General features: G+C 31.7%; 1 protein-coding gene across 13 annotated transcripts in view; it reads right to left on the bottom strand.

The window, feature by feature from the left end:
• LOC118204815 (inositol polyphosphate-5-phosphatase A-like) overlaps nt 1-19,421 on the bottom strand; it is a 326,182-nt gene that overhangs the window by 78,235 nt on the left and 228,526 nt on the right. For 10 of the 13 annotated variants that reach the window (XM_085820268.1, XM_085820269.1, XM_085820270.1 and 7 more), the window contains 2 exons: nt 14,669-14,773; nt 11,423-11,523 (listed from right to left, as the gene is read on the bottom strand). The exons of 1 other annotated variant lie outside the window; for it this stretch is intronic. In XM_085820268.1, the coding sequence (XP_085676394.1) occupies nt 11,423-11,523; nt 14,669-14,773 (206 nt within the window). The remainder of the gene's footprint in view (nt 1-11,422; nt 11,524-14,668; nt 14,774-19,421) is intronic. 2 more of the 13 variants (XM_085820274.1, XM_085820275.1) reach the window with 1 other exon arrangement.

Raw genomic sequence — 19,421 nt, 5'->3', positions numbered from 1 at the left:
CCAAAATGTTGACAAGTCGCCAAATTTAGAACTGTTTAATAAAAGAATTATCTCCAAAAGCGAAAGTTGTTTAAGAGCTCTTTATTACCAAAAATGAAATTCGAAATGCTGATGTTTCACTTCTTGCTTAGAAACTCGAGTATCCCATGAAACTCGAGTAAATATTAGAAATACAAACAAATTACAACCCATGAACCCATTAAAAAAAAAAAAAAAAAAAATTACATCAGTTAATCGCAAAAAATATTACTCCAAAATGCTAATTCACACTCAAAATGGCAGTCGTAAAAACAGACAGAAATTTCAGATGATTAAAATTAAGGACCTTCTACTGATTTGAGCCAAAATTAAGGACTTTAAAGGACCAAAAATCGATTCCAAAAAAATTAAGGACTGTACGAACCCTGTAATAGCACATCAAAGCAACATAGATATCCACAGAGTTTAATAAATACAAGCATGATTTTTGCTCATAACATGTAATTGAACACTCCTTCAGAAATAGTCTACTCTCCTGTGTAATATTCTGAGCCACTTAGAACTGAACTTAAAGACTACTACCACTAATTATGGTAACACATGTTAAATGTTCTACAACAGCAAATTTAGATAATCATATGGACTTTTTGAAGTAACCAATCATTAAACATTAGGTGTCTGCTGTTACGATTTTATTAAAAGTTTCTTCATTTGCCCTGCAACTTTATACTTATAGTGCATTAATGCCTTTTTTTTTTTTTTAAATAGTGACTTTCTGTACCTTAATATAGAAAGAGCCAATGTCTAGAGTGAGACTTGAATCAGTCACATCATAACCATGAGCTTTATCATAAAGAAAAGTTTTCTACCACTATAACATTAAATCAGATTCCACTTTCAAGAGATCACCATGTTAAGCACTTTAGAATAAAAGAGTATTGTAAAAATATTTAAAGCAATATGTGCATAAAAATAAAAAGTAGCAATTTGCCTTTTCACTAATTAAATAAATAAAGAAAGACAAAACTGCAGTACAATGCTTCTTTAACCCCTTGAGGAAAAGTGTGCAGGAAATGAAGAGCAACCACAGGACCGAACCCACGCTGAATACTTTTTTGCTTCATATAAATCCCTATTTTGGTTACTCCACTGTTGTTATTAATTTTGAATTTATTTAGCATACAATTTTATGACACTCTAAAATTATGAGACATATATAAAAAATTCTTTTATGTGTGTTTTCAGTGCCACTTTGCTCTTCACAGCTGATTTGTTTACATTCCACAAAATGAGCATGTTTACGTCCGTGGAAAAATACACACATGCTTTTGAAAACAGCCCTTGAAAGCTTCTTCTGGCATTAAAAATAGAAAATATGACAGCGAAAAAGATCCTAAAGTAGGAAGAGATTTTCTATAAGTTCCAAATTTTAACTCTAGTACTTCTGGTAGTGTTATTAATCAAATGTGCCTACAAAGAACATAATATTGAAATCAACAAACAGATTAAATTTAGGGAAAGCCTTATTAAGGGGGTGTTTGTAAGCTGTGTAGTTATTTGTAATTTTTTATTAATAATCTTTTTCTCTCATTTAAGAGTGTAAAAATAACTTTAAAAGATGCAATTTTCTTTTCAATAAAATTCTTAAATGCATATTTTGAAAAGCACTCTTCACTTCCTTAAAATATTTTCCTATTTTATCGCTCCATTATGTTTTTCAACACATGTGCTGGTTTTTAAGAACAGATCTATCTGTATTAAAAAATAATTAAGGTATGAGTGCATTTTACTTATTCATGAGCAAATAATCTATATATATAACATAGAAATTAGAAAGAGCAAAATGTCAACAAAAGTCAGAAAGTTATAACCTATTATCAGCACAACCTGCACAACCATTAGTCCCAAAGTATGCAGATTATCGAAACAGTACAGTGTGAGTGTATATATATATATATATATATATATAAAATTTTCTGTACATACTAAATTACAACTTGAGGCTTAAATACCTTGATTAAATTAAATTTGGACTTGGATGTTCCCCCATGATTGGTTTATCCTTTACAGAGCAGGTCATAGATTCACTTCAAGAAAAGCAATTCTACTAAAGTTTAATATTCAAAATATTTCTCATAAAATGTAAGAGCAGTCTTTAGAACAATAATTTCAGTTGTAAATTTTATAAAATTTACAACTGAAAATTTACAACTGAAATTATTGTAAAATTCCAAAGACCTTCAAAACAATTATTTTTTCAATTTTGCACAGGCATAAATACTGTAAGAAAATTAAAATTAAATTTCAGTTCTAAATTTCATAACATTTACAACTGAAATTATTGTAAAATTCAGAAGACCTTCAAAAACAATCATTTTTTAAATTTTGCACTCAAATGCTATAGCTGACAAAACTAAATTATGAAACATCATACAATTAAAATAACATACTATGTTTCCTCTAATATTTGCCCCTTTTTCTTTTACTAATTGTAACAGCCCCCCCCCACACACAAAAAAAAGAGGAAAATAATGTGAATAATTTAATTTCCAAAGGATGCAGCTACAGCTAAGAACATAAGAAATGAAAAAGAGTAGTCATAGCTAAGCAAAATGTAATTATAATAATACTATTTCTTTAAAAGAATACATAGCAGCATTACAGTACCTAATAAGATATCTTCATTTTAACTTCTCTATAACTTGAGTCTCATACATTCTTATTGTTTTCTCTACTACTCCTTAGGCCTCAAATCATCCATAAATAATTAGAGAAGGTGAATGTGCAGCTGACTCAAACTAGACTAACTGACTGTTCATGTTTGCTAAACTGTGGCTAGTTGGTTCTTGTATTGGTCTGGCATGAAGTGCAATACAGTGTTGCTACCTTTCCAAAATTTCTGAACAGCATATTTTTAAATGAAATATTTAATTTAAAAAATTAATCTATTTTTTCCCAAATTTATGGTGAATAGAAAGTAAATATTTCTATTATTACATTTATTATTTATAATTATTTATTAAAAATATTGAACTAATTAATTATTTTAAAATTAATAAACTGCTCTGTCTGCTTTTGCTTTACTATAAAATTCAATAGTAAAGAAACTATAATTGTCTAAGTTAAACAAAAGGTTTAGACAGAAACAAGGCAAAAATTATGAATTTTATCTCTTTAACTGTTTATTTTCTTTAATTTATGCATTTACCATATATACTATAATATATATGTATATTCAGAACTGGTTGAATGACTGAATAATTAAAACAGAAATTAAAAACTTATAAACTGAAACTAACATTCACTTTTTAATAAATATTTTCAGGTTAAAAATTAAAAATTTCACTTTTTGTCACTCAAAACCTTTAGATCAGTTTAGATAAAGGTCAAGTTATATTCATTATCTGTTCCAACAAAATACTCAAAAATATTTTTCAAAATTTACTTTATTTAATCATAATTTTTATAAAAACCGGACACACTGACGATTAATTTAGATCACAAATCTAAAAACCGGCTTGTCTGGTGAAAACTGGCTTGGTGGGAACAATGGATTAAAAATTTAAGGGAAAGGTTCAGTGTGACCTTCACAAGTAGTTTCCAAGGGTTTGCATAAATGAAAACAATCACCATGTGGAAGAATCCATTTTAAAATTTAGGGAAGCTTGTTCTTTTAATGCAGCAAGGAAAGGAAATCATGCGAATATTTTTTAAATCTTCAAAATCAGGTGCTAAAAGGCTAGGAGATAAAATAGGAGAGGGGGGAATACATGAAGAAATACGGTATATTGTAAGGGTGAGATGACATGTTCAGAGCACAGATATTTTTCTCTAATATTCAAATGAAAAAGAAATAAGCTATAATGAAAATTCTGAAATGTAAATGTTCATTAAAAATTAAAAGTAATTCTTTTCTGACGGGCATCTTATTTCCAAATAAAATGGCTAAAGTAAATTCAGATCTCATAATAGTGTGAAATTAATATTGTAAAATCTAAACTTTTTTTAAATCAGAGAAATTTAAAAAAAGAGTACAATTTCCTAACTCATTTGAAATCATAGGATTTGGATATAAATGCAAGTCTTCTAATACTCTCATTAAATTTCACTCACTTAAAAAGGTTAAATCACAATAAAACAAAACATTTTTAAATAAATAATTCTTATTCATATATTTAATTATTACATTAACCTCTTGACATATAAATAAAATAAGCATCTGAACTTCTTGACATACAAATAAAAAAATCATCTAAAGAATGTCATTTAATTTGGACACTCATGTGCTAGCTTAGAAACAGACCATTTTATTTTCAAATTAATTTAAATAAATTTCAAACAATAATAACATGCGGCGTTCGCCGAAGACAGTTCTTGACATCTTGGAGATGTCAAAGTCTGCAATGGCACATCGAATCAATGATGTCTCCTGAACTTCATTGCTTGTCAAGGGGTTAAAGGCTACTTTTCCATTCCAACAAAATGCAATTATAGCCATTAGTTAACCAAAGACAGCTAAATAATCTTTCACCTAACATGAAGATCTTATTTACATAACTTTGCAACTACAGTTATCTCCAAATTACACAGAGGCAAAGTAACTTGATCGTATCCCTTAAAAAAAACTGTTTATTAGGCAATGATGGAAAAATTAATGTCGCAAATGACCAACAAAAAACAAAAATGTTTGTGGAAAATACAAGAGAAGAAAAATGCTTGGGATAACAAGAATGATAACTTATGGCATCATAGTTTTTGGGAATGGTTTTTAATGCGAAATATATACATTATTTGTAGGTACTGTGGAACATATGAACACTATTAGTTAAAATTGCTCATTTATAGAAATAAATCAAGTGCACAGCCGAAATTTGGTACATAACGACTTCAACTGAAAAACAAGTGTTGTTCATATATTATTCTTTTTGTTTTGAAGTGTGATCCATTACTAATTTAATTTAATGATGATTTAATTTTACACAGTCAAAAAAAAACCTGAAGATTGATTAAATGAAAATACAGATAAACTGCTTAGTATTTTTCTGTTACTTGTATTATAATATGGGTAATTCTATTTTCCTGTGTTTTTGCCTCAGATTAAATGATTTTTAGTTAACCATAAGCATGTTCCCCAGTATTATCCCAATACACCAAGAGTTTACTAATTCATAGTCCCCTTGAAATATGTTTGCCAGCTATTTGATCAAAAGAAACTAGAGGGAACTTTGGTACATACGAACACTATAAGTTAAAATTGCTCATTTATAGAAATAAATCAAGTGCACAGCCAAAATTTCATACATCCAAAAAAAAACCATGCTGCACAAGACACCTTCTCTTCCATACATCTGGACAACAATTCTAAATACAGAAATCCTTCAGAAACCCATAAAACAGATGAACGTGATTAAATCATACTTTCCAGCTCCAGCTGACAAAGCAGACAAGCCATGTGTGAGAGTTCCTTTATTTTTTTTAACCATGTCTCGAGCATGTGAACCTGCACACTTTTATTTTTAACTTTACAAAATTTATTTTTGAAGATTAAAAATGAAAAAAAAAAAAGGGGGGGGAAATATCTGTATCATTTAATATGGCTCTGTTACAAGAAGTTTATGACTAACAGTTGTAAATTAAATTCAGCATTAGCAGAAACAATATATGTATTTAAAAATATTTTGAGGAATTTCAAATTCTATGTATTTGTGTAAGTCTTATGCTGCAAAGAAAAGAAAACTTCATAGTAATCCTGCACAGTGCTTCTCTCTTAGACTCCTACAGGTCACTGCCTCACCATCCATTCCCGACGTGACAATACCTATTATCAATCGATAAATTCACCTTTTTTATTCTTATTCACTTCTGCATTATTCAATTCATTCTGTTTCCTAAGACAATTCATATTCTGATGGTTATTTTGCTACCAAACTATGTATGTATGTTTAACACAATACAAAAATATCTCAGAGTTCAAATTACTTTATCTGCATTCTTTACACAACTTTTAATCTACATTAAAGGTTATTTCTATAGTGTTGCTTATTACATATATCCTATGCTTCAACTTCTGATTTTTGTTACTTTAGTTGACATGATAAAGAAAATTTAATAATTAGCACTTATAATACTTTAAACACTCATTTAAAAATATCTTCGGATTTTACTGGTTAAGTGCATAAAAGCATTAAACAATATTATTTAAAAAAAATTCTTTTTAAAATAATATTGTTTAATTCTTAATTTTTTTAGTTAAAATTTTTTACCTTTAGTTAAAATGCAATCTTGCAGATAGTTAACTCTATTTACTTTTTAATTATTATTTAACTCTGAATTAAAATTTTCATAAAATCTGAAATTCCCATACAGAAAATTCAGATATACAGTCAAAAGTCGTTAATTCGGACACCCATAATCCGGAATGATCTATAATCCGGACCTCAAAGCTACAAACTTTCTGCGCATGCGTCGCGTTGACGCATGCGCGTAAGACCTTTACCGCTGCTAATTTGCGTGAGCACGTGCGCAAAATACGTTTACGAATGCACGTTTAATGTATAACGGACGGGATAAGCTAAGCTAAAATTATCTAATTATCTATTTCAGTTAATGTTGCAGATTGCGTTGTTCCTTAATCTTCGAATTGGATCCGGATTATTATTTTTTGCAGACTGTTAGAGCAATTTTATAAAAGTAAGCTTGAACTTTCGATTATGTCAAATAGAATTTCCGATATATATTTACTAATATGTAAAGGATATACAAAGCGAAAGTATCTTTCGGAGTCCGTTAAACAAAAAGTGGAATTGCTGCAAAAAATGGATAAAGTTTATCTAAACTTTAACGTTTGTTTATCTAAACTTTGTTTATCTTTAACACTGCGGTGGCGTGCATTGAATTGGAAGTTGATCTGTCAACACTATCCTTATCTTAAGGGCAGATGTTTTTATTTTATTTGGCTTATAATTGCTTACTCAATGTAGTATTTCATCTCGTCTTTGATATGATTTAAATCAAATGCCTCGTCATTATAATTTGCTTCCGATAGCAAAGAAAGTGACAGAGGTTATTAAAAACGAAAAAATTTCGATTGACAAATTAGTCGGTATTCTCGACACAGCAATTATATCACTTGAACAGCGGAACTTTGTAACTGAACAAGAAATTATGTCTGTTTATAGAATTAAAGAGAATGTATTATAACATAAAAAACGAAGCAACTTAAACAACTTACATTGAAAGAAATGTTTAATAAAGTAAACAAATAAATATTAAGCTTTTTTTTTTTTTGTAAATTTTGATACCCTTTAAATCATAATTGTTCTTTATTTCGTAAATTACGGTTTCATATTTTTAATTTTATAATTTCTGCATGCCATTTTACCAGATTTAAACTGATGATCTATAATCCGGAAAAATCGATAATCCGGAATCGCCGAAGTCCCGACGAGTCCGGATTAACGACTTTTGACTGTATTACTTTGATATTTACGAGGGTTGGAACTTTAATGGTGGCAACACAGCTGAAAAAACGCTACGCAACAAAACCAAAGAATATTGCGTATACCACACGTGAACTACATACCTACCTTACCTCTCAGCAAAAAGACTCGTCCTGCCTACGTCACGCACATGCGGAGTGGCGTAAAGAATGGATCCTTGTATTAGCTCGCGGTCTAAAGTAAGTGTTGTCAGGATGTTTTCAAAACAAGAACAATGATCTTGGATAAAAATTGAATGTGCCAGAGGTCGTACAGCACGACAGTGTCATCAAGGGCTGCTTCAAGAGGCTAGCGGGGAATCTGCATTGCCTTACAGAACCCTAGCAAGATGGGTGAAAGCATTCAATGAAGGATGCCAAAACGTGGCAGACATGCTGCGGCCAGGTCGTCCAAGTTTCAGCGATGCAGACGTGCAAGCTGTTGCCGCACTAATGGACAGTGATCGCCGCCAAACGATTCGTCAGCTGGCCAGACAAACCGGATTAGTGCACACGACTGTGCTGCACATTCTGAAGGAACGCCTGTCCATGAGAATAATTGCTTCATGATGGCTTCCACATCAATTGACGGAAATGCAGAAATGACTATGATATGATGCTGCCCGAACCCACCTGGAGCGCTATGAGCGCGAAGGAGATGCTTTTTTACGCCATATCATTACACTGGATGAGACTTCGGCCCGATTGTACCAGTCAGAACTGAAACACTAATCAAACGAATAGCGTCTTCACAGGTCACCATGACGTTCGAAATTTCATCAGAACTCCAGCAATGTGAAAGTTATGGTGATTCGCGTGTACGACTGTGATGGTGTCATCCTAACGCATACTGCTCCCCCACAGCAAACCATCACTGCGCAGTATTACTGCTCATTTTTGGAGCCGAATCTCCGACCCGCTTTGAGAAAAAAAACGGTGACACTTTCTGCAGAACACTCTTCTCATTTTGCATGACAATGCTCGGCCGCATACAAAGCAAGCTGTGACTGATTTGTTCAAGTGATGGGGCTGGGAAGTGATTTACCATCCAACATACTCCCCAGATCTAAGCCCTTGTGACTAAATTCCTAAGATGAAGGAACCACTTCGTGGCACTCGCTTCCAAACTGTTCCCGAGATTCTTGCGTCAATAGACCAGTCCATTCAAACTATTAACAAAATAAGCGCTGCTACAGGTATTCTGCGACTTCCACATCGTTGGAAGCGGGTTGTACACAATGCTGGCGACTATATTGAAGGACTGTAAAACATGGTGACATGAATCACTTTTGTATTCCTTGTAAATAAATAGTTGCCACTATTAAAGTTCCAACCCTCGTATAATATGTTATTGGCCTTGCTTAGAACATTGCCATTAACAATGTGCAAAATTTGCTGAGTTTTTGAAAAACAAAGTTACAGCAGAATATACACAATATTTGTCCATCAAATTGCTTTTGCCAATAAAGGTAAAAATATGACATTTTCACATAAACACTTTAAAATTTTGGTAGCAAATAACTTTCATGTGCTACTGCAATCATATTAATGCATAAAACACTTTTGAATTTAAGAAAAAATAATTATGTAAAAACCTGTATAATGTAATTTTTTATTCAAATCCTGGGTTGCTACAGTTATATTTAAGATTATTTCACACTTTTCATAATGATAAAAAATAAAATTTTAAATTCAGATACAAAAAATTGACCCAGATTATTTAATTTCCATGTTTGAAATCATATTCAGGGACCATACACAAACTGAACACAATGTTTGCATTTATACATAATGAAGATAATATATAAGTTTATAAAAAGGTTTCTGATGTTAATATTGGGTCATCTGAAAAATTCTTCATTGTTCAAATTGAAGTATGTTTTCTTATTATTTTGTTACTCCTGATACTGAGTAACCTTGATCAAAGTGGACATGTTCAAATACCATCTTTTCTATTTGCATTGCATAATTCTAGAATGTGCTGGACGCCCAACAGCGGCCGAGCGGTAAAGTCGTTGAACAATGGTAGTTCGATCCGAGGTTCGAATCCTGTGAACGGGCTGGCTGCATGGGCGTTTTCGTGGTTTTCCCCATGTGTTACGTGTATACGAGCCAGTTTCCCTCAGAAAGTCCTCCACAAAGGCATCCCTCCCCTTAGCCAGATAGGCCTCGAGGCTTTGCCATAATTAAATAACCTAACCTAGAATGTGCTGTGCAAATTTCCCCCCCCCCAGAACAGTGCTAAGAACAGAGAACCTATAAGTACTTTTTGTCATATTATGCTCATTTATTTTAAAATGGAAATAAAAATGCTAATTAGATTGCCAGCAAAATGTGTGCTGTTTCTTATGACACAGTTCCAAGGTAGTTTGGAGAACAACTAGCCTGTAAATTTCAGCTCTGAACTATGCAACATTACATGAGAAAGATCATAAGGTTAGCCAAAGTATCTCTTTTGGTTAGTAATACCAAAAGGGGACTGCATCCAAAAAAATTAATGCTTTGTGCACGGAAAGAGTACAAAGAAATTATATACTACAAATTGCTGCCACCAAATCAGACAAATTCAGAAAAATAGTTTCCAAATGGCAGTTTTAATATAAAAAAAATCAATGCAAAGAGCCTAAAAGTGACCAACCTTTCTATCACAACTATGATTGGCCCAACATTTCGATGAATGTCAGATGAAAACATACTGAGCATGGATGAGATGTTTTGTGTCATCCACGCCCAGATTCAAGACCTTGCCCTCTTGGATTTGCATCACTTCAGGTTACTTAAAGAATCTCTGAATAGCCTGCAGTTCATTTTTTTTATATTATTTAACAACATGTCAATAACTTCTTTAAGAATGATCCTAATGACTTTTTAAAATGTAAATTTTTCAGGTGCTTGAGAGATGTCACAGAACCAAAACAAAAATTATAGGGGCAAAAACTCAGAATAAAATGATGCTAAAAAGTTCAATGTAGGTTTCCTACGTTTCTGCTCAATTTCATTTGTATTTATAATCAGAGAATTTTAGATGACCCAACAGATTAAGTGATAAGCACTCTATGCAAACTGTTATAAGTATTATTCAACATAATGCTTTTCAAAAATGAAATTTTATTCACAAAATCTTACAGAACCCCTGTACTAGAAAACACTGGAAGACTTTAGTATTGGCAAACAGCCAACTCGTAGCAGTGTTTGAATAATTTAAAAATGAAAAATATTTCTAGTTTGACTTTCTTTGTATGAATATTGTATCATGATTCTAAAATAATAAAACTTCATAATTAATGAGATCCTCTCAGCATTTGAAAGATTATCAATTAGATAATTCATTCAGCATACAATATGGATCAAAATTGATAATTAAAATAGGTTACCCTCTAGTAAACTACAAAAAATTACCACTGAATGACATTTCCGAAGGAAAAAATTCACCCCAAATTATTTTAATATGTTTATTAATAAGGCACCTCAAGGCAAATTGACAATGATGCCAAATATCCCAAATTTTGAAATTAAATATCGTAGACAATTTTTGTCATATGGAAGTTAAGCTTGTGTTTCATTTTTCCTAACGGAGATATAAATTTCCTGAATGTAAGAATTACAGGCCCTAGGGAACTGCATAAAAAATACATTTTGTATCATTTGCAAAATTCAATATTTTGAAGAAAAAAGAAAAAAAAAAGGGGGGGGCTAAAGCAATATTCATGTCATTTAAAACTTTTTTTTGTAACTGGAAGTAGATATCCTTGATTAACAGTTATGAAAATAAAGGCTGTGTAATCACTTTTCTGGAACATGGTTTATATGTGCGTATGCATTTGTGTACATGTGAGTATTAAGTGTTCATTTATCAAGCATCATTTGTCAATTTTTTAATTTTAAAAACCTATTATATTAGTAATGAAACAATCTAATTCTATACCTGCAAAATTAAATATATACAACAAATTAAAAGACATTTACCTTAAGAATTCTTCAACATGCCCTATACTTTCTTTAGTATTTTTACCTCCAACTTCTTGGCAATGCAAGGTTATAAATTTTGGTTGATAAAGCTTAACGACCTAAAAAATTCCACTTTGAATCAGCATGTATAACATTAACTTTCTATGCATGCAACAGAAGGAAATAGTATTAGCCTCGAATTATTTTTTATTCAAAAGGGGAAAATATAACACTGTCTGAACAAAAAATTAATAAATATTTATAAATACTATTAAATTTGCCCCTGGGATCGACTAAGTCTCATATATAATTAAATGAAAGAAGGCTTTGTGAAAATTGAATGCCACAGAAATATTTTAATTCACCTTCAAAATTTTCTCATAGAATTCAAAATTTAATCTTGCAAATGAAGTACTTTTTTGGTATTATATTCCCCCCTTATTTGTTTTAAAACAGCTGATGATTTCATTTTGGTTAGAGCTATTTAACCTCACTCAAACATGTATAATCTCAAATGTATCATAACTCTGTTACATCATAACATGTTAGCTGTTACATTATAACATGTTAAATGTATCTAATCTTACATCAATAATACAATAATTTCATTCACAGACAGAATATAAATATTTAATACATCTCACTTCTAATGTTTCTTGTTTCTCTAGTGGATTTTTTTTTATATATAATTGTTATTCGATTTAAAAGCACAATTTTTGTCTTCTAAAATATAAGCCATTATTTGAGGCATTATGCATTTGACATATAAAATTAAATCCTTAGCTGGTTAAACAAAAATATTTTCATTACTTTTCTTATTCCAAATTACTCATTTCTACATCAGGCACTTAATATTCAGCCTTAAAGCAGTTCATTCATTTTTACACATCTATTTTATAAATGCTTGATGAATTTTATTAAAAATATCATTCCATCATTTCTAGGCACAATATAAAATTAAGATCGCAATTAAGAAACAACAGCTTTTGGTACTAACATTGTATCATATAACACTGTGATGGTTTAGTATCGAAAGTCCAAAAACAAGGACTATGACATTCAAGAAGCAGAACGTTCTGGCCATTCCTTCTGATGTTGATGAGGCCTGCCTGCCAGAACTTGCAGAAAAAGATCAGTATGCAATCACTCGAGAGCTTGCTAAGGAATTAGATGTTAGCGCCATGTCCATTATTCATGCTATGCATCGCATAAACTTGACATACAAGTTCAATTACTGGGTGTCGCATGAGACGAAGCAGATACAGACAGACATTTTCAGGCCTGCACTAATCCATTTGAATATCAATGCAAGGATAAAATTCTGGACCACATCGACACTTGTGATAAAAAGTGGATTCACTTCAACAACAAAACCGAAAAGTGGCTTGGTCTGCATGCGGTGAGCCTGTCGGCAGCATGCAAAGTACAATTTTGACTAATAAAAAGATCATGCTTTGTATCTGGAGGGATATCTGTGGCATTATCCAAAAATAGTATCTGGAAAGAGGTAAAAGTAACAGTAAGGTGTACAGCAAGATACTAGTCCATGCTGACGCTACTATCAAGGAAAAATGTCAAACTGAGTTCCGGCACAAAAAGATAATATACTCCATCAAAATAATGAAAGACCACATGTGTCTGCATTCACCAGCTGGACTCTGTACAGACTTGAATTGGATCTTTTGCAACAACCACTGTACAGCACTGACATTGCTCCTTCGGACTTCTACCTTTTTTTACATATGCAGCTACATCTTGCTGGTGCTATATATATATATTATATATATATATCAAGCAAGGTAGTAATTACAATTTTGAAAAACTAATTTTGGTCTAGAAAACATCTTGCGCAATATGCTGGAAAATAAGTGAAATATAAAAAATGTTTTAAGCTTACCTAAAAGTTACCAAAAGCTGCTGCTCCAAAAAGTTCAACACGTTTTAAAAATTAATACATATGAAAATCAAACCATTAGACATGTAAAACATTAAAAAACAGAATCAGATAAAAAAGTAAGCGGAAAACGGTAAATTAGCCCAACTCGACTTCCAAACTGGCTTTTCAAGGGAAATTTAATTTATTTGAACTTCGAATCAAGCTAACCCCATTACGCGTTTCGCCGAAACAGACAATTGAAACTTTTTCGCTACAAAAAATTTTTAAATTTAGACAAAGTGTCTTGGAAATTTTAATAGTCTCAATCCTCTGTTCCAATTTCACGACGCGCCCGCACAAAATGACACATTAAGGTGCTAATATATATATATATATATATTATAAACATAAAATATATATATATATATTATGTTTAAGGCATGCACTCTTGCAATTCAAATCATACGACAAGGGGTTAAAAGATGGACAGATAAAACATTTTAAGAAATGCTAACAGGTGATTATTTCATATTTACATATGTGGAGTGTTCGTCCAGCAAAACTATGAACTTTTGCTTTTAAATCTGTTTCGAGCCAAGACCTTGAAAACAGAAACAGAGTAAGTTCTAGCTTCAGAAATAGCATAGCGAAATGATTTATTTCCCCAACATGGCTTAATGAACTGAAAAATCTTCACATTAGCCAATACAAAAATATTTTCAATTTTAGGTAAATTTATGAAAATTTGGAACACAAAAATAATAGAAATTTTAGACATTTAATGAAATCCATTATTTCTACTTATACAGGACAGGCAACATGACAGTTACCATTTCAATGAATACATTAATTTTCAATGCAAGCTACATATAAGTAGATACGGCAATAGAAAGCATATTGCACATGTACAAGTCAGGTCATTTTATTTTACCTGAGTTAGTAAATACCTTCAATCCAGTCACCGTGTTTCTAAATGCACACATGCATCAGTTGGATCATGCTCTCCGTGACACAGCAACAAACAAGCAGTATGGAATGAATCCCACGATAATTCATTAATGAGTGTCATTAAAAGTTTTTAGTTTCATAGAATAAAAACTGGTCTTCACCATCCCCCATAAGCATTCAAGCATGATATCAAAATCATGAATGAAAAAAAGAGAGAAAAGCACATTAATAACGTCAAAACTAAATGTATTAAACAGATTTTCGAATCCAATAACAACTCGCAAGGCACATGAAGCATATTACTCAACTTCCCTTTAAATTTCCAGTTACATTATATGGCAGTATCTTTCAGACTCTCCCGTGTTTTTATGCAAATCTGATTAAACATAAAAGCATAATTTTTGCAAAAGTTTCAGCAAAATCATTTAAACAAAACTTACATCTTCCATGGCTATGAAATTTGATGCATCATGAAAAAGATGTATCTTGAATAGATCAAAGATTGTATGACCAATACTCCAGCGTGTTCTCATGAATCCTTTACTCTAAAAACAGAAAATGAAACAAAAAAAAAAAAAAAAAAAAAAAAAAAAGTAATTTAACAAATATTAAACACCTTAGTAAAAAAACATAAGATAATGTGCATACAGCATATTTTAGAATTAAGTCTTTAATATGTTTTAGAGTTAAGATGTGGAAAGTAGTACCAATGAATAGCTGTCTATTAATTTTTATAAAACTATCATATCCAAAACCTCCTAACAGTGTTTTCTTATCATTATGTAGGCCATGTAATATTCCAAAACACTTTTTCTAACTTAACTTATAGCAGAACTCTGTCAAAATTAACAAAGGATATTACATTTAAATTTTTTAATATTGTAACCAAACCACAAGTCTAAGAATTATATTAAATAAATGAAATTTAAACATTTCAAACTTGTATATGAGATAAATTTTTAATGAAATGGGAATAAATTTCTATACATGAGTATTTTTTAAATTTGATTTAAGGTCCAAAATTTTAATTCCAATACTAGAAATGATATTGTTCATGCTTTCTACAAAAAGTGCTCAACTGATTTACTTTAATACAGCATTTATAATAAAAAGTCCAAAATCTGGATTTTTCATATTCGAAATGATCTAATATCTGGACTTCAGAACAGCCTTCAGCAATTTTTTAAGATTTTTTTTTTCTTACAAAGTATTGGAATGGAGAGTATAATACTAAAAAAAAAGAAGCTGTTCCATAACAATGATTTTTCTCACTGACTAACTGAGATTCCTACTCATAACATTCAAACACCTGCTGGCTAAGTGGCTATGACTACACTTTTTTCACTTGAATGGTTGTGGGGATTTTGCCATTTTTTTTTAACAATATAATTTATTCTTTAACATAAAGAATAACTGAATGTCCAAGACATATTTTTTGGGAGCAGGATGTCGCTCATTCTAGTTTCTTTTCACTGGCATAGCAACAGGAGAAGGAATTTGATTCTGAGGAATTTAAGTTCAGTTAACATTGCAAATTGTGCTCTTTCTTAACTTTTTAATTTGATTCAGCTTATTATTTTTTGGAGCTGGTATAATTGGTGCTGCACTATTAAAATTAAAGTTAGAACTTATGTTAGGAATATGGCACTGGAGAGTCAATAGAACAACAATGAATAAAGAAAAACTATTCATAATTCTAAAAATGATAAATTATGACAAAGTACTGATTGAATAGATGAGATAGTGATGCTACACCATTGACAGTCCAATGCTATTGGCTGTAGGCAAAATATTTAATGATGATGAAGTTAAAAGCTTAATTCGTATATTCAGCAGGTCGGTTAACCAAATTTAAAAATCACCATGGCATGAGGCAGTTCAAAATTTCAGGCAATAAAGCTTCAGCTGATCCATGTGTATTCACCAAACTCATTAAGGATGAAAGTTATCTCCAGAATTTATTGCTGTGATAACATTGGTGTTGCCTGGTAATATACGAATTTTACAATACCCGAGCTACCTGTACAGAAAAGACCTAACCTTGTGTCAAAGATTCCAAAGCGAGACTAATGGTTCTGGTATGTGCAAATGTTACAGGAATACACAAATTTTAACTTTACACAATTGGGAATAACACAACTTTGACATTTGAAAGAGTAAAATTTTCTCTATCATCGCTTAAATATAGAAGCATGAATGACAGAAACATTAACAAATGACTGATTTTGAAAATAATTTCATACCAGATGCTCAGCAACGTTTGAAATTAGTTGATTCATCGGATGATGCAAAATTTTAGCACTTATAGACAACTGTTTGGCTCATACATTACTTAATGTTTTAGCTAATGTCTCCATCTTTTTCTTTCCTCCAAATTAAACATAAATCATTTGCCCAATGAGTATCAGAGTGCTTTGTACACTGATGCAGATGTAAGATAGTCTTTTTAAAACCTATGTTGAATTTTCAGAACAGTAACAAGGCCATTCAAGAATTTTTCAAGTACACTGACATAAAATCTGCTTCGTGGATCATTGGACATCATTGGTCATAGAAAGATGTGTCTGAAGATATATTTAGAAATGCTTGGAATAATTTATTGCTAGCTGCCATATTTCATGGTGATGATGATTACAACAATCACAAAAATTATACATAAGCAGAAGGCAAAATTTTCCAATTAATGGAACTTGTGAAGAAATGTGGAAAAGTAATAATAAACAAAGATGATATAACAGAAATTTTTCATTGCAATAAAAATGCTTCAATTAGTCGATTAACAGATGGCGAAATCTGCCATCAAACAGCCCATTCACAGAATTCAAACCTTGGACCAAATTACCGTTTGGCCACTGGGCCCTTTTCACTCCATCAAATCTAGCTTTACGAAGGACTGCAAGCTCACAACAACCTCATTGCATCATTGTTCAACAGAGCTTGTGTGAATGGGTTGTGGAGAACACATGGCCACATTGCATACCTTAGCAGAGGGTATACAGTGTATGGCATAGTTGCTACTCCTCCGCCTACCTTTAATGGTGCAGCAGCATATGACCTTCATTTGTGAACAGAGTGGTGCATGCGATTATATCAATGGAATGACATTTCTCAAACAAATTCTGCTTCTACATGCAATATCAAGGTAGACAAATATACAGATGCCTCCACAGTAGGAAGTGCTTCTTAGAATTTTACTGTATGAATCCTACAGGTCCAGCAGTAGGAGGTATAGTATGGTATGCCCTTTACAGGTCAGATCTACGCCAGCATTTCGATGTGTGGTCAATTCGACACGAGGTCGTTTCGACGCAGGGTCAGTTTGACACCATACTTTTTTTTGTTCTTGTTTGACGCCATACTTTTAATATTTTTATTTATTTTTAGAATAAGTTTGCACCATCATTCAAATAAATTTGGTGTCATCATCATTTGGTGTTTCACACTCCACATTATGGGAATTCATAGATGGTCTCAGGCGTGTTCAAAAATCAATTGATCAATGTTATGAACAATTTGTACGTGGAGATGAACCGCCGCACAAGCGGAATCGATATCTGCGAGCTGATATGAGAATTAAAGAAATAGTTGAAGATTTTGAAAATCCGAGAAATAATGGAATACCTGAAAAGTGTGAAGCATAACTTTGCAATGGATTAGTATAATAACAGTTCTGTGATGCAATCTAATTTATCTCTAATCTTATTTATGTGTAATCTTATTTACCTGTAATTATATTTGTCTGCAATATAATATAACTACTTTGTAACCATATGTTTTTTTACCATTTGTGTATTTTACCTTTTTGATACTGTTTTCTGAAATAAATAAATAAAAAAAAAACCTCCTTCATGTCCCGGGGCCGCGACATTGGCGAGAGGGGTTCTCACTAATCTGGGACACAAACAAAAATCTAGAACACTTTCGCACATATACACACATATATTTATTTCAAATATGCATGCAAACAATTTCTAATTCAATAAATAAAAATCAGTCATATTACTTTATATTACTTCATATTTATTCTAAAAATAAATAAAAATACTAAAAAAAATATGGCATCAAACTGCCCCGGTGTCGAAATGACCTGCTTTGTGGGTTGCCATTTGATACAAGTTAAGCTTGTGTCAAGAAAGCATACAATAAACTAATTAGCCAGAGTTACATTACAGATATGATAAAATCTGTGGTGTTTCCCATATATTCACAAAGACTTCAGAATTACCTTACAGCAAGGTAATGCACAATCACGGTAAGCAATCAATGTCAATACTTCAGTAACACACAAAAGGTTACAATTCCGTCTTGACTGCTGGATTCACTAGATGTTTTCCCAATTGAACATGTCTCGTATACAAATGCTGCACACACTGGAATAACAGAGACTACTAGAAGCTGCAAATGATAAAACTCTGGCAACGAATTTCAGTCACAAGACAGAAGAGGATCTATAATTTATCCTTGAGTTATGGTTTTATTCCAAGCATTTTTCTTAACTTATATCCCAGATATCATGAAACAGGCCAAGATTTTGCAACTATAATGTTCAAGGACATGTCACACACATTTTAATTTAGTATGGTGTTTAGGTTGAGTGTCATTTCCGCGTAGTTTTTTTTTTTTTTTTCTTGCCATTTTTCTTAAGTGCAACATTTACGCTGATGTGATCTTTCTTCTGGATATTACGCTACGTAATTTGCTGATTGCGTTGCTACAGCCTGCATCTGTGGTGCCACGACTTAAGATATGGCCAATGACAGAATGCCACTGCAACCTCGATGAGCCAAACCACTAGATTCCCTGAAGCAATGTACAAGAATTTTTAGTTTTGTTACAGTCATATAGCCTAGGCATATTTTCACCTGTTTTAGCATATGAAATTGTTACAAAGCTGAAACAGCTGATTTGCCTTTCAGATACAACAATTTTACCAGAAATTCATTATTGAGCAATTCAACTGACAGTTACTCATCAAAATTAGAAAATATAAAAAAACTAAATTTCAGCAGATGAACAGCTTAATCTCTTTGGCATTTCAGTTACCCTACAGTATATATTCCCCCTTGTATTCATTGCATATATTATGGTCAAAGTAAAAAATCTAGTGATTATTAATAATAATCCAGTTGTTGGGTTAATGAGATAAATAACACAAAATAATCACATTTACTCATAAATATTTATAATCATCAA

Source organism: Stegodyphus dumicola, chromosome 7, assembly GCF_044657685.1.
Source record: "Stegodyphus dumicola isolate Sdum_Otavi_A_Nest chromosome 7, ASM4465768v1".
NCBI lineage: Eukaryota > Metazoa > Arthropoda > Arachnida > Araneae > Eresidae > Stegodyphus > Stegodyphus dumicola.
The sequence above is the reverse complement of the archived record's forward strand: the minus strand, read 5'-3'. Positions and strand labels throughout refer to the sequence as shown.